At 36.1% G+C, this 21,969-nt stretch overlaps 2 protein-coding genes across 2 annotated transcripts in view; one reads left to right on the top strand and one right to left on the bottom strand.

Annotated features, from left to right (window-relative positions):
- LIN7A (lin-7 homolog A, crumbs cell polarity complex component) overlaps window positions 1-21,571 on the top strand; it is a 378,966-nt gene extending 357,395 nt beyond the window's left edge. Inside the window, exon 11 of the mRNA XM_067009824.1 lies at window positions 18,111-21,571. The gene's annotated coding sequence lies outside the window, so the exon portion shown is untranslated. The remainder of the gene's footprint in view (window positions 1-18,110) is intronic.
- The window catches only part of PTPRQ (protein tyrosine phosphatase receptor type Q), a 206,486-nt gene that overhangs the window by 33,713 nt on the left and 150,804 nt on the right, over window positions 1-21,969 (bottom strand). Inside the window, exons 33-35 of the mRNA XM_059081625.2 lie at window positions 20,352-20,425; window positions 10,751-10,850; window positions 8,320-8,448 (exon numbers count right to left, since the gene is read on the bottom strand). Of these exons, the coding sequence (XP_058937608.1) occupies window positions 8,320-8,448; window positions 10,751-10,850; window positions 20,352-20,425 (303 nt within the window). The remainder of the gene's footprint in view (window positions 1-8,319; window positions 8,449-10,750; window positions 10,851-20,351; window positions 20,426-21,969) is intronic.

Here is a 21,969-nt window from a genome sequence, read left to right as displayed (position 1 = left end):
AACATGCTAACAATTTTACAAAGAATTTCATATATCAGTCAAATTTTATGTATTCTTACTGAAGTCACAAGAATTGTACTACTATTTTCCAGTTTCTGCAAGATTGAACATACACTAAAATGCCATCATTCCTTTGCCCCGTATCACTAGAGAATAAGTAATTCAAAAGAAGCAGTTCTTCCCTTAGAATCATTCTCTGTATAGAAAATGCTACTTGAAGAAGGATGTCATGGGCCCTTGTCTTTTTAAGTGGGTTTATATTGATTTAATCCAGTATGCTTCAGAGTTACACACACACACACACACACACACACAGTTATAGGTGTATGTTGATACTTCAGAATCAAACTGACCTGGGATCATCTTGGCTGTCCTATTTACTAGGTGCATGACCTTGGACAGTTACCTAAATTCTCTAGGCATCTTTTATTTTTCATCTGTAAAGTGGGGATAAGAGTACCTACCACAAATGACTAAACGAGTTGGGTGAGATCATTACATACAAAATTTAACAAATAGTAATTGCTCATAAACAGTAGCAATTACTATGTTAGCAAACCCTGTATGTGAAAGTAGATTGAGGTCATTCTTAATTTTACAGATATTATAAATAACAATAATACCAAATGTATTCTGATTTACAGTTTACAGAACACATTCATAGGATGCTTTTGAATGGTAAGCTTCCTGAAGGCATATATATTTAATAAAAATTTGACTTGCAAACTTCTAAAGTTACTGAAGAAAGAAGGATACTCTTAAAATAGCCATTCAATTGTTTGCTTCATTTTGCTGAGAATCTTAATTCCATTCATGATTACTGGATTGGGCCTTGAGTCTTAACATAATGCACCATTACATTCACTCAATTAAAATAGGCAAGATAACTAGTATGGAATGATGTCCAAAATTGGGGGGAAAAAATTGAGGACTGGAAGAAAAGGAGTATCTGTAAGATATCAAGTATCAAGTAAGAATATTAGTGACATTGATCAATATTATTTTATTTTTTTTCTGATTTAGTCACTGAAAGAAATAAAACTTCTAACTTAATTAAGTATAGAAAGGAGAGAGTGAAAAATTAAAAAATGTTTAGCCAATAGTATCTTTATCTTCTGAATATTTTGTTGGGTTATTTAATTTTAAGTGTTATAACTCTCTTGGGAAGGCAATCTGTGTTACAGTTAAATTAGTTAAAAACAAACCACAGGGCCGGTTAGGCTCAGCAATGTTTTTGCCTTTTAAATTATATCTTTATTCTTTTAAACTTTTGTAAGAGTTTAATCCTAGATTTAATATAGGATTTATTTTGTAGAAGTATAGATAATCTATACAATTAAAATACTGGATTTTTTCAACTTCATTGGATCTTTTTTAATTGAAGTATGGTTGAATTACAATGTTGTGTTAGTTTCAGGTGTACAGCACAGTGATTCCATTTTATATGTGTGTGTATATGTATATATATTTTTTGATTCCTTTCCCTTAGAGATTATTACAAAATATTGAGTATATTTCCCTGTGCTATACTGTAGGTCCTTGTTGGTTATCTATTTTATATATAGTAGTGTGTATATGTTAATACCAAACTCCTCATTTATCCCTCACCCCTTCCTTTCCCCTTCGGTAACCCTAAGTTTGTTTCTATATCTGTGACTCTACTTCTGTTTTGTAAATAAGTTCATTTGAATCTTTTTTTTAGATTCCACATGTAAGTGATATCATATGATTATTTGTCTTTGACTTACTTCACTTAGTGTGAAAATCTCTAGCTCTATCCATGTTGCAGCAGATGGCATTACGTGGTTATTTTTTTATGGCTGAGTAATATTCCATTATACATACATATACCAAATCTTCTTTATCCATTCATCTATTGATGGAAATTTAGGTTGCTTCCATGTCTCAACTATTGTAAATAGTGCTGCTGTGAACACTGGGGTGCATGTTATCTTTTCAAATTAGAGTTTTCTCTGGATATATGCCCAGGAGTGGGATTGCTGGACCATATGGTTACTCTAGCTTTATTTTTTTAAGGAACCCTCCATACTGTTCTCCACTATAGTGGCTGCACCAATTTACATCCCCACCAACAGTGTAGGAGGGTTCCCTTTTCTCCACACCCTCTCCAGCATTTATTGCTTATAGATTTTTTGATGATGGCCATTCTGACCGGTGTGAGGTGATACCTCATGGTAGTTTTGATTTGCATTTCTCTAATAATTAGTGATGCTGAACATCTTTTCATGTGCCTCTTGGCCATCTGTATGTCTTCTTTGGAGAAATGTCTATTTAGACCATCCACCCATTTTTTGATTGTTTGGTTCTTTGATATTGAGCTGCATGAGCTGTTTGTATATTTTGGAGATTAATCCCTTGTGGGTCACTTGGTTTGCAAATATTTTCTCCCATTCTGTGGGTTGTCTTTTTGTTTTGTTTATGGTTTCCTTTGCTGTGCAAAAGCTTTTAAGTTTAATTAGGTCCCATTTGTTTATTTTTCTTTCTATTTCCATTACTCTAGAAGGTGGATCAAAAAAGATATTGCTGTGATTTGTGTCAGAGAGTGTTTTGCCTATGTTTTGCAACTCTGCTCTAAGAGTTTTACAGTATCTGGCCTTAGATTTAGGCTTTCACTCCATTCTGAGGTTTCTTTTTGTGTGTGTGTGTATGCTGTTAGAGAGTGTTCTAATTTCATTCTGCTACACGTAGCTGTCCAGTTTTCCCGGCACCAGTTATTGAAGAGACTGTCTTTTCTTCACTGTATATTCTTGCCTCCTTTGTCATAGATTAGTTGACCATAGGTGAGTGGGCTTACCTTTGGATTTTCTATCCTGTTCCACTGATCTATATTTCTGTTTTTGTGCCAGTACCATACTGTTTTGATGACTGTACCTTTGTAGTATAGTATGAAGTCAGGGAGTCTGATTCCTCCAGATCCATTTTTCTTTCTCAAGATCGCTTTGGCTATTCGGGGCCTTTTGTGTTTCCATACAAATTGTAAACTTGTTTGCTCTAGTTTGTGAAAAATGCCATTCATGATTTGATAGGGATTGCATTGGATCTGTAGATTGCCTTGGGTAGTATAGTCATTTTGACAATATTGATTCTTCCAATCCAAGAATATAGTATATCTTTCTATTTGTGTCATCTTCAGTTTCTTTCATCAGTGTCTTATAGTTCTCACAGTACAGGTCTTTTGTCTCCTTAGGTAGGTTTATTCCTAGGTATTTTATTCTTTTTGATGCAATGGCAAATGGGATTGTTTCCTTAATTTCTATTTCTGATCTTCCATTGTTAGTGCATAGAAATGCAACAGATTTTTGTGTATTAATTTTGTATCCTGCAACCTTGCTGAATTCATTGATGATCTCTAGTAGTTTTCTGGTGGCATCTTTAGGATTTTCTATGTATAGTATCATGTCATCTGCAAACAGTGACAGTTTCACTTCTTCTTTTCCAATTTGGATTCCATTTATATCTTTTTCTTCTCTGATTCCTGTGGCTAGGACTTCCAAAATTATGTTGAATAATAGTAGTGAGAGTGGGCATCCTTGTCTTCTTCCTGATCTTAGAGGGAATGCTCTCAGCTTTTCACTGTTGAGTATGATGTTAGCTGTGCGTTTGTCATATATGACCTTTATTATGTTGAGGTATGATCCCACTATGCTCACTTTCTGGAGAGTTTTTATCATAAATGGGTGTTGAATTTTGTCAAAATCTTTTTCTGCATCTACTGAGAAGGTCATATAATTTTTTTTCTTCAGTTTGTTAATGTGTATCACACTGATAAGCAGATATTGAAAAATCCTTGCATACCTGGGATAGATCCCACTTGATCATAGTATATGATCCTTCTAACGTATTGTTGGATTCAGTTTGCTAGTATTTTGTTGAGGATTTTTGCATCTGTGTTTGTCAGTGATATTGGTCTATAATTTTTTGTGTGGTATCTTTGTTTGGTTTTGGCATCAGGGTGATGGTGGTCTCATAGAATGAGTTCAGAAGTATTCCTTCCTCTGCAGTTTTCTGGAAGAGTTTCAGAAGGACAGGTGTTAATGCTTCTCTAAATGTGTTGTAGAATTCGTCTGTGAAGCCATCTGATCCTGGACTTTTGTTTGTTGGGAGTTTTTAAATCATAGATTCAATTTCAGTTCTTGTAATTGGTCTGTTTGTATTTTCTGTTTCTTCCTGGTTCAGTCTTGGAAGGTTGTACCTTTCTAAGAGTTTGTCCATTTCTTCTAGGTTGTCCATTTTATTGGCATATAGTTGCTTGTAGTAGTTGCCTATGGTCCTTCATATTTTTGTGGTGTCATAACTTTTCCTTTTTCGTTTCTAATTTTATTAATTTGGTCCCTCTTCCTTTATTTCCTGATGAGTCTGGTGAAGATTTAATCAATTTTGTTTATCTTTTCAAAGAACCAGCTTTTAGTTTCATTGATCTTTTCTGTTGTTTCCTTTGTCTCTGTTTCTGCTCTGATCTTTATGATTTCTTTCCTTCTACTAATTTTGGGTTTTGTTTGTTCTTCTTTCCTCTGTTTGCTTTAGGTATAAGGCTACGTGGTTTATTTGAGATTTTTCTTGTTTTGCAAGGTAAGCTTGTATCGCTATAAACTCCCTCTTAGAACTGCTTTTGTTGCGTTTTATAGGTTTTGGATCATCGTGTTTTTGTTTTCATCTGTCTCTAGGTATTTTCCGATTTCCTCTTTGATTTCTTCAGTGATCCAGGCTCAGCAATTTTAAAGAGATAGGTCTGCATTACCAGTGTGTGTATGCTCATCTTGCTAATATTTCCTCCTAGAAATGTTTCTCACTTCATTGTGTTAATGGCTGTGTTTTGAAGGAGCCATTACAAAACGTTGTTTTGTTCATTTGTTTATCAAATAGCAAAACCCAAGGGTTATTTTCTAATCTGGTAAATGTGGAATAGACTAGCACAAATGTCAAGAATTCTTCCCAAGAAATACAGCTTGTGTTCACTAAACTTACATAGAAAATGTGCATAATGAAATATGTCATTATCATTCCAAGTAAGAACTTAAAACATTTTCTTGGCATATCCCTGAATGTTCTCATGGGTTTATAGAGTATTAAATCTTTGAATTTTGTTCTCTTTCAAGAAGAAAAAGAATGAGAGAATTCTTCTTCAGGTCCTTTGTGAAATAAGGTATAATATAATCAAATGATGAGAGTTTATACATATAAAAATTATAGGAAGAATCTTAAAATGTATATAAATATATAGGTAGATATAAAATAAATAATTTCTTAACCACAAAACCCTAAATCCTGAAGAGGATTTAGTACCAAGTATTGTAATGACCATTTCTGGTCAACTAGGTAACTCCCTAAAGTTAATATTTTAACTACTGATTAGATATTTTATCATTTTTGTTATGGACATGTGAAGACCTATAACACTGAGGAAAACTGCAAGTCCAATTAGCATGAAGCAAGTAGGCAGGTTGGAAGGAAAAGAATATGCCTATGCCTCAGGTATAAAGAGCATATGTTAATTGGGTAGATTTAAAGGAAATTATCTAAGTTCCTTCTTGTAAATAACAAAGACATAAGGCATAAGTTACTCAACAATTTGGAAGCTAACTCCAGCTCTTTGGTTCTTCTGTCTCAGAATCTACCATTAGTGTTTGTGGCTCTACCCTCATCAGGCATGTATGGCTTTGAATAGATTTAGATTTTCCAGCACCTGAAATACAGGTGAAGAGCTTTAGAGCTTCAGTGAAGAATGACCACATGCATATGTGCACATGGCTAATTATGAATCTGTTAATTACTGTTTTTTCTAGTCTTACTGTCTAATGTATTAGTGACTTTATTAACATGAAAAACCTTCAGTAAATAATAAAGCTGGAGATAGATCTCTATAATGAAAAGAATTACTATCAAACCACTTGATTGTTATTTTAATAAATTTCTGTGATAAATCAAGCAAATCATAGTAGTATGTGCCATTGGAATTACCAATGAGAAAGCTTTTACAGTCACGATTACTAGAATCATAACAAGTAAATGAGAAAGCAAGAAGCATGAAAACTAAAATTTCTAAGTGTGCTGACTAGTGGTAATACATACCAGTTTTCTATGTGCAAAAACAGATAAAAATTGTTTGAAATGTACTTTAAAGGCAATTGTACATCCATGTACAAATAAAGTGACATATATATAAATAAACATGGAACAGGAAAATAAATGAGTCAAGGTTAAATAAGGCTGTCCCTGAATTATAAGTACCCGATAATAATCTATACAGTCTTTGCCCACCTTTTCCATTAGCTGTCATGACAGTCATTGTTTAAAAATTATATATCTTATCCCTTTTTGATAATGGCTGTGTTCAGCAGTGGAGTAGGAGGCAAGAGGGGATCTGACCTCACATAGCCTCTATAGAATGGTAACCTCCTCAAAAAAGAATACTTTCTCCAATACTGACTAGCTTTTTTTCACTGTATTATAACTCCTAAAGATCTATTTACTAGAGACTTTGGGGGGATTAATAAATAATATTTTAAAAAATGCTGTAAAATTGTTTGGGCACTTAGAAATTCACGTTTTCGTATGAACAGATTCAACAAAATTGTTCAAAAAACTACACTCAGAGATGTGAGGTTCTATCCCTTGTATACTTTCACGTGTAGAAGAAAGACATGGAGATGCCAGGCCTGAACTCAGAAAGGAGTGTGGAAAGGGAGTTGGGCCCACACGGGTAAAGGACAAGAAACTTCCTTTTACTATGCAGTATGACCCTTGTAGAACTGAGACACAGAGCCTAATACTAGTAATGCTCTATTGTTGCTATGATATGATTTAACTTTGACAGGTTACCCTGAGAATCAGTTGATCTTTCATGTGGAAAACTATGTCCTGCTTAATAAATAACCATCTTACACATAGTCTTTGGAGCACTATCCATTTTAGATAGGAACAACCTGTATTGGAACATAAACAAATGTAGGTAAATATAAAGAAGTTTTCATATCCAACAAACCAAATTTCTTTGTAACTTGCTGATAACACTGAATAACTTTCATTTTGTCGCATTTGGAAGGACCCTGCTTATCAGATGACACTTCCCTCTGTAGCACATATTTATATGTATATCTACATATAGCATGTAGATATTTTTAGACAGACTGGAAATATTTTTGCAAAGTCCATCTATTAGGTAAAGACCAACTTTGGTAAATGACAACTATAAATGATTAATTCCTTTTTAAGTTTAAGACCTTTGATGCCATATTTTCAGAGTTGGTAACAATTTCTAAAATTCAACACAGCTCTGCAGGTACTTTGTTACAATTGTCATGTGCCTGTAAGCATCACAAAATATTGGATCTCGTAAGAATTGAAACTTGTTAAGACAATCTGATGATAGTTTTTTTTTTTTTCTTCGGTACGCGGGCCTCTCACTGTTGTGGCCTTTCCTGTCGCGGAGCACAGGCTCCAGACGCGCAGGCTCCGCGGCATGTGGGATCTTCCCGGACCCGGGCACGAACCCGTGTCCCCTGCATCGGCAGGCGGACTCTCAACCACTGTGCCACCAGGGAAGCCCAGATGATAGTTTTTATTAAGAATTTGGAAAAAGAAAAAAAAAAAAAAAACTATCAATCACTGAACAAGCAAAAAAAATATAAAAGAATTTGTTGAATTATCTTAATAGAAGTTTTTCAAATGTGCCAACATTTTGAATAATTTATCTTTACAATTAAGCATTCCACTATTTCCAATACATACTGATGACATATTTACTATACATGTTCTTACTTTTCCTTTCAAAGGTAATTTTAACTTTGTAGTTAATTCTTAAATACTAAGCAATTTAAAAAATGAAGTGTTTAATACACAATTTAGACTTCTAATGTCATTTTATACTAAAATAGGAGGCATAAGACAGGCTTTTATAAAAATGATATAAACAATAACAAGTAGTTACAAATTTAATTTAAATTTGTGATAAAAATTATGAACACCTCCAGGAAATCCAATGTAAAAAAAAAAAACTGTCATCTGAAGTGAATTATTAAATATAATTTTAAAGATTTAACGTGTACAAATATTTGTCTCAGGAAAAAAAGCTTGGATGAACATTATAGTCCAAGGTTCCTATTGAACTCGAAAATATTAGGAAGATTGATTCTCCGAACACCAGTGAGAAGTGTGTAGAAGATGGAGGTCACCCTTTGAAAGAAGATCTCTGCGACCTGTGTAAATAGGAGCCCCACAAACACTTCCAACAAGCATAGGTCAGAATAGGGTCATGGCTCCGGGCCCTCTGGACCACTGTTCGCCCAGAGGAGTGCTCACCGCGTTAATCTCTCGTCCTTCAGTTCCAGGTCTGCCACTGTGATGAGCTGCTCTAGGTTGAATTTAGTGTCAATAATTTCTGCATCCCGAGGAGAATATGTCCCACCTTCTTTCTGCTTCTGTCGAATTCTAATAAAGTCCAAGAAGGGAATATCATAGAAAGCATATGAAATTATATTTAGTTTTCTTAAGACATTAGTCAAATAATTTCTTCGTTGGGATCACTTCCCTAAGTATGTTGCAAATTTGCAGCTACTCAACTCTTTTCCCTGTTTTTAATTCCACAGAATGTATTCTATAATTTTTTAACATGCTGCTTTTAATGAGAATTAGTTCATCAAGGCCTGAGCCATCAGCACATTTAAAATACAGAGCAAATGAGACCGAGGCTGTGAGCTTGTTTCTCCTCCCTCAAGCTGTCTCATATATTTGTCATAAAAAGGAAATATGCCAATGTGGACATAGCTCACTGCTATCAGCACCAGTGCCAAAAGACAATGCTCCATTGTTTTTACATAATGTGAAAATACATAAAAGTGTGTTTGGAATTGTCTCATTGGCTTTTATATTGTCAAATATGTAATATCTAAGTATAACTATACAGATTATGTAATCTAAGAATATAATATATAACCAGAAAACTCAGGTTCAAGAATAAAAGTCACATGCATCTGCGAATCAAATCCAAAGTCTCTTCATTTTGAGCCCTTTACATGTTTATTTTTATATGACCTAGTACGGTATTTTATAAAGTAATATTTATTCTATGTATCTTTTGCACTTCAAACATTTAATTTAAATTTATTATGATTTATGTGTTGAGGATGATATAGGAAGTAAAATATGGTCCTTATCCTCAAGGACATAATTTAGTTGAGAAGTAGGATCTAAATGTAGAAGAAGCATTAAAAAGAGAGAAAAAATGTCAAATTACAACCCCTAAGACAGTAATTGATTAGTTATAAAATGTTATATAAGTGATTACAACTATTAGTATTTAGAGGAAATAAAAAGTAGGATTTGACTTGAGTGTTCCAGAATGGACGGAGGAGGAAGCACATTTCCAGCTGACTGAACACAAGCAGAGTTGTATGAAACCTGACGGAATGTTCAGGTGAGGACAGACTCTGTTGGCTGAAGAGCCGTACGTAGGAAAGTGGTAGGGAATAAGAGGGGCCCGTTTGCTGCCCACAAAAGGAGTTCATCCTATAAAGAAACGATTTTAGAGCAGGAAAACGATATCAATATGGTGGAGACACGTCCCTCAGGGACAAGGACCATATATTACACAACATAACTTGAAAAGTGCCTAAAATAACGACCTTCTCTCCACCATCTTCTGGCTGAATCTGAGAACACTCTCTGGTATAAGAAAAATATCTTGCAAGAGCCCTTCAAATTATCCATCAAAACGATAATTTAAAAGATTCAAGGTGAAACAGAGGATGCTTGGCAAACGGAACACGGGACACCATTCTTCGGATAAAATAGTGCCTATTGAGCTACTTAGGAGATTAGTATAATGGTTATTTTTACAAATTTAAGGTCCCTTTAACTCGGCAATCTACCTTATGAAACTAGATTTTAGGATCACAACTAAGATTTCCCCTGAGGTCCTGTAGACAACGGGAATTAAGAGACTGATACCGAGAATTTGAAAAGACACTTGGAAAACACAGCATAGACATTTTGATAAAGTAAACGTGAGAAAGGGGCCCATTGTATAAAGAAGCTGGACATTTTTATTAAAGCGTCCTTACTGGAAAAGTGATCTCTTCTGTATAAAATCTGAAATTTAGGCCTGATTAAAATATTTTCAATTAAACCTATCAGAGTCATACAATTTTCAAAAAGATGTAGAAAGCCTGGCAGCTTCTGCTTTTGTGTTACCACTTTGTGTCTCAGCTCTACATCCACACTTCTTTGCCCTGCTTTGTGATACTGAAGTTAGACTCTGTAACATTTCTCCTTTGCCACTGGTCGCTCCAGCCCACCCACACAAGCAGGCAAGAGTGGGCTGCTTCCACTGTCCAATTCCAGCCTGCCAACTCTCCAATAATGGTGGGTAGCTTCTACAGATCAGCTCCAGCCCCTCCTTTGCCATTATTTCTTTGCACAAAGATCGGCGATAGGGCTGCGTGTGCCTGTGGTAGCCATTCCATGTCAAACTTGGGAGTGAGATTTCTTCTAGTTCTTTGTTCCTTTATTGTCCACTCTTCCCTAGCCTAAAGAGAGTAGCTTTGTTGCACTTGCTACTTCTGGACCCCTTAGTGTTTTCTCTTACCCCCTTTAGTTGTTAACTATTTTTACCAGTCAACATATTACTAAGTGTTTCCCATTAAAGTAACCATTGTGGCTTCTGTCTCCTGACTGGGCCACGACTGAATGATGTCCATAAAGCATCTTAGGAATAAGTATAAATAAGTCTTACCTTGCAAATGCAAAAACAGCTGTTCCAAGAAGAATAATTGAAAGGATACACAAAGTGACTGAAAGTATAATCTCTACAGATCTTTCTGAAAGCCCTTCACCTGAAGAGGAAGACGTATAAAATCATTAATTATTATTATATGTAATACTACATTGGGTCTCAAAATACAGAAAAATAATGTTTGGCATATTTCTCAATAATGCTAATGAAATGTGCAAATGTGTTTCTCCTCTTCTCCTAGATCTTCTAACTTGGGAGCTCAGTCCTTGGCGCTCTTCTTTTTTTCTATCTAAACTCAACACCTTTGGTGAACCTGTGCAGCCTCGTGGTTTCAATTTACATCTATATATCTTTATTTAGAAGTGTAATTAAATTTTAAAAATCAAAATTTCCAAAGCTGAACTCCTGTTCTTCCCTTCTTTCAACTGCATCTTTCTACATCTTAAAAATCTTGGAGTCATACTTGACTTTCTCTTTCATAGAACACATCGAAAATATCTGAGGAAATCCTGTTGGCTCTATGTTTTTCACTAAAAGAAACTAGGGAAACTAGGAGAGATAGTAATTCCAAAGTTTGATTAGGGAGCAAAAGGAATTTGGGATATCTAATGGGGCAAGAAAGCTAAGAAATGATCAAAGGCTAATGGTATGGAAAGAACAGAAGCTCATCTTGAAGAGGTGGCCAAAGATGGAACAATTTAAACTTTATACTGAATAAAAACTGAAATTGATGGAAACAGATTCAATATAAAAATCCATGAGTTCTAATATTATTCAATGAAAAGTAAAACCAAAAAAGTACTAATTTGTAACCTCTGGTTTTAGCTAAACAACTTTTTTCTTCACTGTAAAAATCTGTAATTAAAGAGAGAAAATTAAGCATTTTTTCTCGTGGCTTCCTCATATGAACTGTTTTTTATGAATTAAAAAATAGCCCCAGTTAAGGAGATAAAGCTCCTTATTAGAGGAGAATTCTGTTTAATAAATGTGGAAGAAATAATAAAATTAGAAATTAATTTTGCATTCCTAATGAAATAACTGACTCAGGTAACAATCATAAGTGTATCTTTAAATGACTAAGAGGAAGGTTGAAAGGCATTTGGATAATATTTAGGGAATGTCAGACTATCATCTCACAGATTATTTGGTGGTTATAACAAGGGAAAAAACAACTTTCCAGTGAAAGGTCCTGCTGTCATTACCACTAAACTTACTGATCAATTTAACATCACTGAAAATGTGACAACCAGATATTATACACCTCCCGATGTGAGGTTTTTTTGATCTACGCAGCAACACCTGTAAAGCAGCCCTGCCAAAAATGTTCATTGTGAATATTCAAACCTTTAGATCTTATCTCTCATTTATAAGAAAGTAGGAAAAGGAGTTAATGACACCAGTAAAAAGCAATCAGACAAATTCAAAATATGGAACCTCTTGCAGGACAACTCATCTGGTTGCCTAAATGAGTCGATGGTATATGGGGGGAAAGAAGTCTCTTCTAGATTAAAATAGATTAAGAGACAAAATCATCAAAAATAATGTGTGAACCTCTCATTTGATCCTGTTTTAAACAAACTACAAAGGAAAAAATCAGGATGATTTGAAACTATATAGTTTTACATAATATCAAGGATTTATCATTAATTTTGTTGAACTGCAACAATATAACAACATACTTATTAGAGAAATATGCTAAACTGTTTTGGAGTGGAATATATAATGCTTTCTGTGATTTACTTTAAAATACTTCAGAAACAAAATGAAAAATGCGTAATTAAAACAGATGTGGCAAACCATTAAAAGTTATTAAATTTAATTAATAGGTATTTGGGGGTTCATTATACTATTCAAAACTTTCGTGTACTCTCTATTCACTTCTCACTACCTCTGCTGCAAGCATCCTGATCCAGGCCACCATCCTGTTTTGCATGAATTGTTTTATGGACACCCAACAAGGTGTCTTGTATCCACCCTGTCCTCTTTCCATCTATTCTCAACATAGTAGCAAGAGTAATGATTTTAAAACATTACCTGTCTACTTAAAATCCTTCTTATCTCTCTCAGACAAAATCCAAAGTCCTTCCAATCGCCTATGGCCATAGGTTAATGGCCTCTGGTTCCCTGTTATCTGTTTGACTTCCCTTCCAATCTCCACCTTGCTTACTACTCTGGAGCCAGACTGGCCTCCCTATTGTTCTTGGGACACACCAGGTCACTCTTGATATAGGGCTTTTGGCCAGCTTCTTCCTGTGCATAGAAAGGTATTTCTCTTATAGATCTGCCTGGGTAGCCATTTCATCACCTTGAGGAATTTGCTCAAATATCACCTAGTCAGTGAAGCCTACACTGACCACCTCTTACGGACTGAATGTATGTGTCCCTCCAAAATTCATATGTTGAAGCCCTAACACAAATACAGTGTGACAGTGTTTGAGTAAGGAAGTAATTAATGCTATATGAGGTCACAAGGGTTGGGCTCTAATCTGATAGAATTAGTGTCCTTTTAAGAAGAGACACCAGAAAGCTAGTTCTCTCCCTCCCTCCACGTGCACATGCTGAGGAAAGGCTATATGAGGACATAGCGAGAAGGAGGCATTCTGCAAGCTGGGAAGAAAGCCCTTACCACATACTGAAGTGGCTGGAACCTTATCTTGGATTCCTTGCCTGCAGAACTGTGAGAAAATAAACTTCTGTTGTTTAAGCCACTCAGTCTATAGTATTTGTTATGGCAGCCCAAGCAGACTAAGACATTACCGTATTTAAGATTGAAAGCTGCAACTCCTTCACTTCCTGCCTTCCCCCTTCTACCTCCTCTACACTCTGTTCTACTTTTTCTTTTCTCCATAGCCCTTTGTAACATATCTTATAATTCATTTATTTATTTATCTTATTGTTTATTACCTGTCCAGAATGTAAGATCCCTGAGGACAGGAGTCTTTGTTGTATTCAAAACTGTATTCCAAGTCCTGAGAACAGTATCAGGCACATAGCAAATGCTCAATAAATATTTTCTAAATTTACTGATATATAAAAATACGATTTTGAAGTATAATAGAAATTAAGAATTTTCAGGTTGAAGATTAGGCATTCAACCAAATAAGAATATATAAGTTCTCAATTATTTTGATACTAGTAATTATAATTATAACCAATTTTAAGTTATATAATATATAATTTTACTGTAAAAAGTATTAAAGTCAAGTGGCAAAATAGGTTAACTATCTGTAAAATATGCAGGGGTTAATGTTTCTTCATCTTTTCTTCCCTGGATTGGTGCTTATGAAATGTTAACACTCTGAAAGAGTTTCTGTGGCTATTCTGCACAGTGGATTTGAATGACTACTGAATCTTAAACAGTTATCAGAGTTTCATAGTCATCTAGAATCTCCAGCTAAATTTAGAAGACTATAAGGGAGCATGTAGCTCATAAAGTATTTTAGATACACCTTTTTCATACATTAAAATAGAAATGGTTTGTTTCACAAATTTTCACATGCTGACTCCTAACTGGATGTGCTTGGGAAAGGAAACATGAAGATGAAGAGAATCATCTTTATCAGGTAGTATTGAGTCACTGGACCTTGGAACCTAGTGGGGAAAAAATGATTTCATAGACCACAAAAAATTTTCAGATTAGATTACCATTTCAAAGCACTAGCCAAGTGAAGTGAGGAAATGACATATGATGTATTAATAAACAATAGGTAATCCTTTGGGCACACGTATTACAAATGTACTACTAGGAAAGGACAAAATGTACTATGACTGTCCGGCACAAATTTTGATTCACTGCTATGCGTGTACCCACAGAGCATTACCAGTACAGAATGAAGTCATTTCTCTAAATCCTGTCACAGAAAACAAAACTCTTTCACTTGAAAATATAAACATGATTCTTTTTGTAACCTGTACAAGTCATTTCCTGATTAGACTTAAAATCCATTGAAAGCTCAAATTAAATTGTTTTATTTGCATAACAGAATGTACTACTGTAATTAAGCAAATCATAATTATAAAGCACTACCTAATTTTTCACAGTATTATCTTTTGATTATCATTATTTAAACTCCTCTATGGATCTGACTTTTTAACGCAGTTTTATATCTCTAAGAAGCTTGAACTAAATGAGTTATAAAGCTCCTAGGACAATGCCTGGCTCTTGATTTAGGTACTTACTGCATGAAAGATCATCTTAATATTATTATTAATCTTAAAAGAGAACAACTTCTTACAACAGAACTTAAGTATAAAAAGTTCTTCTCTTTTAGCCCAGTATCAGCCTTCCAGAATATTCAAATACTGCACAAAGAACTTACTAAAGGTCTCTCAATTTCATAATTCAAGAAATATAAATTAAAATACCCTAAATAAATGTTTGTTAATACATCATATTGGCAAAATATTAGAAGTAGATAATAAACAGTGGCCAGGTTGCAAAGTCATACTTAGTCATTGTTAAAACAAACAAAAAGGAATTATTGCATCTTTATGTGTAAAAACAGTATACTTATGTATGAATGTTACCCTCAGAAAGCTAAGATGAGCAGGTGCAAAGAGAACAGCTAGAAATAATTTAAAATGTTGAGAAGAGAAAATGGTACAGCAAAGATAGGAAGTCTGTGGGAACAGAAAAATCAGAAATAGTAATGAAATCAAAAGCTACTTGGGCACTTAGTGATTTCCAGGCAACGCAGTACAGTGGTTATAAGCACAGCACTGCCTGAAGTCAGGTTGCCTGGGTCTAAAAGCTAGTGCTGCCGTTTCCAAGCTCTGTAGCCTTGGGCAAGATGCTTAAAGACCCAGCTTCAGATTTCTTACCAGTAAATTGGGGATACCTATAAACAGGAAATTGTGTTATAGGGTTGTAGTGAAAAATACATGAGGTTATATACAAAAAAACTCATAAAGGGCTTGTCACATAAATAATGTTTCATATCTTTATTAATAACATTTCATCGTCATTAATCTGTCCATTCATCTGATTTAATCTCCCAGTTAGCTTATGAAGTAGGTATTATTCTCATTTTGGAAATAAGATTGCAGAAGTTAATTTGTTAAGTAACTAACCCAAGGTCACATAAATTCCATATACGCCCAAACTGCCTGAAATAAGCTTGTCTGACTACAGAGTTTACGAGGTTCACCATCACATCGCCACTGCCTCATTAACATCCTAAAACCTTCCCCTGTTCCTCTGGTGTCCTGGGGGCAAGTGATCCTTTGGCTGCAAAAAAATATATAGTGACTCCCTATCTCTGTTCCCAAGTGAGCATGTTGGAACTTTTCATTGTTAGCACAGTAATTAAATGAGAAGTATTATGACAAAAGAAAACAATCACAGAGCGCCTTTGCCGTGAGGTTTAAGGTTTCACTTGTTCAGCTTTAATGAAGCCCTGTGAGGTGCAGAAAGCAGTGTCTGGTTTTCAAATCACAGGAATCCTCCTATAATTAAACCTTGCAATCAAAACATTGCCTACAAGCAGTTTCCATAACCTGACGTGCCTAAGGAGGATTCTTAAAAAGGAATTTAAGAAGGATTCTTGTGAATTTTCTTAATAAAAATCCTAATGCTCAATCCTGAGTGAAAACAAAATCAAGTAAGTTGTAAGTATTTATTTAGGATCAAAATGATGGCACATGTCGTTTCCCATTATTCCTACACAGGCCATAAAGATTTCCCAACATGCAAACCTCTTCCATGTTATCAATCCTTATTCAGCAAAGCCCTGTCTGGCCCTTTCTCACTTGTACTGCTGTTAGCCTTTTCCCCAAAACTTAAGCCTTTTGGTTCACCAGTGATTCTTTGCCCCTAATTTTAACATCCAAATAATATCTCTGACAGGCACAACCACTATCAAAATGGTCTGTCTTGGGCTTCCCTGGTGGCGCAGTGGTTGAGAGTCTGCCTGCCGATGCAGGGGACGCGGGTTCGTGCCCCGGCCCGGGAAGATCCCACATGCCGCGGAGCGGCTGGGCCCCTGAGCCATGGCCGCTGAGCCTGCGCGTCCGGAGCCTGTGCTCTGCAACCGGAGAGGCCACAACAGCAAGAGGCCAGCGTACCGCAAAAAAACCCAAACAAACAAAAAGTGGTCTGTCTTGTAAGTGCATGTCGTATACTAACTTAGAAACACAGCTTTGCAAAGGCACTTAAATCCTGAAGATTGTACTGCTAGGCGACTCAGCTTGAGGCTCATTGCCTGTGGTGTGCAAAATACCAGTACATCCAGTGGTGGTTTGATGACCTAGATGGGACCTAGACTTCTTTCGCTGAAGTGTGAGATGCACACCTAAGCATTGGGCAGGCCTGTTCGAAATGCTGGGAGCCACTAGCCTGTTGCAAATACTATCCTATGTCCCAATACATGACATGCTTGAGAGAACAAAGGGACTCAAACATCCTTTGTATGCTTATGATGACACCAGGGATACGATACCAATGCATTTTACTATTTGCTTGCCCCCATTCTCATAGCCGTGAAACCCTTCTTGCCACTGCCCACTGCCCACTGTAGAAACAGTCAACTTTATTTCCTTTTGGGGTCTTTCTACTATATTCTCCTTGGCAATGTTCTTTTTGCAAAACCTCTGTGACTCCATGGCCTTTTATTAATGTCAATTATAGACCAGCACCTTTTCTGGGGGCTGTTCTTTGGTTCCTGACTCAAGAGTGAATCTGATATACGCAGAACCACAACATCCAATAGCCAGGTAAGAAATTAATATGAGGCCAGAAATTGATGGTGCTACATCCATTAACCAGCAAAATGCCTGGGCTACTCTGATGGACATCAAGGAATTCTGCTCCAGTGGTACACACCACATTCCAAATCTGAACATTTCATTTCACCACAACGGAGGTTTGCACTCCTTTTACTTTCCTCCACTCCTGCCCAGCACTGTTTTCCTAGCTACAAATAACTATCTAGACAGCAGAATTCTATGTGGTCGATCGGAGTAAGCATTAGAGAGCAAACTCCTATATTATAAAGCTGCTACCAGGAGAGAGCCCGTGGAAGGCCACCCTAAGGAGGAGCCTGAAAGGCTATCCTGGTGTCACTGGTCTCCAAATAGCATATGAACCCTGAAAAATTGATCGTAGATACGCGGGACTCTTCCTTGTCGCTACCCCTTACCACCCCAATGGCATTTCACTGACTGGGCCCAGCCTGTGTTTCCCTAGTCCCTCCTATTCTGACCTTGACAGGATCTGGTGCTCTGCCGTTCATTATACATCTTACATCCCCGTACGCTCCTGCTGTTACCAGGGCACACAAACAGCACCTGGATGGCTTGGGTGGTGGTGATGATTCCAAAAGGGGAATCAGAGAACTGATGGTGTATTTCTTTTATCTTCTAGAATTATTTATTGTATTCCACTGCCTTGGCTGAGAGACAAAGAAAGAAAGAGAAGACCGTCACTGAGGGACATCTTGAGACTACCTGTGGCCAGAGTGATGGATGAGGCCCATCCTTGGCCAAAGGGAAGCCATTTAGCAGAATCTGGGCATCACGTCCCTCTGCACCATGGTTCCTGATGCTTGGTTTCCCTCTTTCGTTCCTGTTAACCTAGACGTCTCAACTTTACCTTTCAGATAATTGGCTGAATATGTTGTCCTCATATCAATAATCTATGTAAAACCAGCAAGCTATGAGATGAACAGCACACAGCAAACAACACAACAAAGTGATCTCTTCTTAGCACCGTATCCTCAAAATGTCATCTCTCTAAGACATATGAGCTAATCCACTTGTACTATGTTTCTTATCTTCCATCAGTGAATATACCGGGTCACCATTTAGCTGTGATAATACGTAGTTTCTGAATGCTATAACCTAAAGGAAGTTAAGTTGATGGCATCAAAACATTTACTGTGGTGGTGTCAGGGTGTGATCAGCTCACCTATCAAATGCAGAAACACCTGACACAATTTCAAAACCACAAGTCTAGTCAGCTGATCTTAAAAATGACTGATTACGTAAAATTAATCAAACCAGTGATGTTATGGAATTTAAGCAGACAGCACAGCCAACGAAGTGTATAGGTTATTCCCCCATAAACATTAATGGAGCAAACCGTGTGCCGCTTCGTTCCTTCCAGATCCAAAGTTGCCTTAACTAAGTGGAGGCTGCAGAAACTGGCTCTTTATACAATTAATGTTCCACAACCGGACGAGAATTTCGAACTGAAAAGGGTGGAACATTTTCTATCTTCTTCCAGCCATAACTATCACTGAAATCTATTGCATTCATGATATACCGTGGATATACTGTGGATCAGAACAACACACAAAGTTCCACACTCTCATAGCCTGCCACAAAGGAAGTAGAAAGCTGTGATTTACTCAGAGAAGTCCTAGGGAAACAATTTCTCCTAAGGAAATATATTTTTAAAATCTTCCATTATAACTCATCCAAAAAGAAGCTATTAAGCATTGAACACTTTATCACTATAAAATATTCTTTACCTATATTATTTTACATAAATCTTTCAAGGCAGATAATATCACCATTTTCCAAACAAGGAAACTGAGGTTTATAGAAATGAAATTATTTTCTCAAGTGGTAGAGCCAAGATTTGAATCCAGGTCGAAATCCTGCATTTGTATTGTAATGGTTGTAAAATTTGTGCCGGCAGAGCCACGTCTTTACTTAATCTGGGCTGTGGTTGCCTCATCTGTAAAGTGGAGCTAACACTGGCACCTAACAGGGTTTCTGAACCTCAGCACTATTGACTGTGGGTTAGATAACGCTTTGCTGGAGGGGCTGTCCTACGCGCTGTAGGATAGGTAGCAGCATCCCTGGCCTCTGCGCTCACTAGACGCCACTAGCTCAGCCCGCACAATTGTGACAACCCAACCGAAAATGGCTCCAGACATTGCCTAATGTCCCCTGGAGAGTAAAATCACTGGTTGAGAACCACTGACCTACATTAAAGGATAGCTGTGAAGAGCCCATCAGTGAATACATACAAAGAGCCTCAGAGTATGTCTGGCCCAGAATATTTAACGTTAGATAGGTTGGTGGTGAAGAAGGAGGAGGAGGGGGAAGAGAAGAAGTAGTAGCCGTAGTAAGGAGAGCAGGAGGGGGAGAGGGAGGAGGAGAAAAGGAAGAAGAAGAAATATACTTGCATCTGACTAAATTGTATTGATGTTTTATTCAGGCCAGACTGGGTGGATATAATTGAAAACCTCAGAGTTGATCAGAAAGAAAATAAAATTTTAAGAGACAGGTAAGCTTCTATCTTTTAGGATTATTTCAGGAAAATTTCCATAATCCTTTTTTCTTTTTTTATGAAGCAAAAATGTTTTACATATAAGATTACATATTAAACAGCCAAATAAATATTTGCTTAGTGTAATGTTCCACACATCAGCCTAGACCAAATACCCTATTGAAGTCTATATCCAGATTTAAATAGATGGAACATCCATCACTTAAGAGTATTATAAATACTATTTTTTCCTTAGGATAATTAACCTTGAAATGATTTTATCCTTGAGAACATTCGTCATGGATTAATACATTTACTAATGAATGTTACAGCTGTGATTAGCATGTTGAGATTATAAATGAAATTAAACTACAAAATATGTCTTACCTAAAGTCTTAACAGGATCAGAGTAATCAGAGTCAGTAAATTGTCCCATGACATTTGTGGCTCTAAATTTAAATCTATGAAAAAAAACACAATTTACATACCATATCACCTTTTTTTTTTCTATGAATAATTTAACAAATGGCTGTGAAAAAGACATTTTTGTTAAAGAGAAAATTAACTTACAAAGTGTAAACTTGGAAATCAGTCACCATCAGGACAAATAAATAATATCTTTACATGAAATTATCTTGTACATGGACCTCTTGAACGTCATGAGTGACCAAAAATTTGACCAGACTCATGAATAGTCAGCACGTTAATCAAATGAAGTAGATCACCTCCTCCATAGATTTATTTGGATGAAACCACTGAATGTCTGCACAAGCACACTTTATAAATATAAAGCATAATAACTGTTACACCTCAGCCACCTTTGAAAATGCCAATAAGCCAGATTTAGAATAGTCATATAAAACTTATCCTGTTCAAATATAAACAAATGAAGAACAATGGTTAATTCCGAGTGTGCACAGCTGTATTTTCACTTTCTGTGCTTTCATGACATATGAAATACAAAATGGATGCAGAAGAAAATCAATCTTAAAAATCACTGGATGATTCTGTCACCACAGAGGCAACCAAAATTTACCTTATTTTAAAACTATGGGACTTCCCTGGTGGCACAGTGGTTAAGAATCCACCTGCCAATGTATGGGACACGGGTTCAAGCCCCAGTCCAGAAAGATCCCACAGGCCTTGGACCAACTAAGCCCATGCACCACAACTACTGAGCCTGTGCTCTAGAGCTCACGAGCCACAACTACTGAGGCTGCATGCCACAACTACTGAAGTCCGTGCTCCTAGAGTCCATGCTCCACAACAAGAGAAGCCACCATGGTGAGAAGCCCGCGCACTGCAACGAAAAGTAGCCCCCGCTCGCCACAACTAGAGAAAGCCCGCAGGCAGCAACGAAGACCCAACGCAGCCAAAAATAAATACATAAATTTATCTTAAAAAAGAAATCCGTACTCTTTAAAAAAACAAAACTATGAACCTACAAGAATTTTAAAATATAAAACCAATCTACATGAATAAATTGCACTTCATAATTTAATCCCTACTCAAATTCTTATGATTTTATGGATTATATGAAATGTTTTGGAAAAAAATTATGTAAAATCAACAATTGTTGGATAAATATTAAACTTTGTGGTATATCATTTCTGTAACTGTTATTGTATGATGATTAATTTCAGGCCATAACTTAGTAACCCATTCTTTTTTCAAATGCCTAACTTCTCTAACTTTTCTAATGTTAACTTGTCCTAGGTTGTTTATGAAGAATTTAACAGTGCTTTAGCAAGCAAAAATGAAACTAGCTGTATTTTTCAAATTTAGTAGTAAAAATGATATTTTGGAAATTAAATAATTAAAAAATTACAGTCATGACACAAAATAATTTAGTAGGAGAATTTAGTAGGAGAAAAGTAACCAATTTAGCAAAGCATTTAATAAAGCTAAAATATCAGCATTGGTTTTTATATTAGATTATTATAATCTACACAATACCAAATATTAAAGTGAATTGTAAAGATTTCAATTCCTCATTCAGTCGTTT

Source organism: Kogia breviceps, chromosome 12 (genome assembly GCF_026419965.1).
Source record: "Kogia breviceps isolate mKogBre1 chromosome 12, mKogBre1 haplotype 1, whole genome shotgun sequence".
Lineage (NCBI taxonomy): Eukaryota > Metazoa > Chordata > Mammalia > Artiodactyla > Physeteridae > Kogia > Kogia breviceps.
Note: the sequence above shows the minus strand (reverse complement) of the source record. Positions and strands in the feature narration are given on the sequence as shown.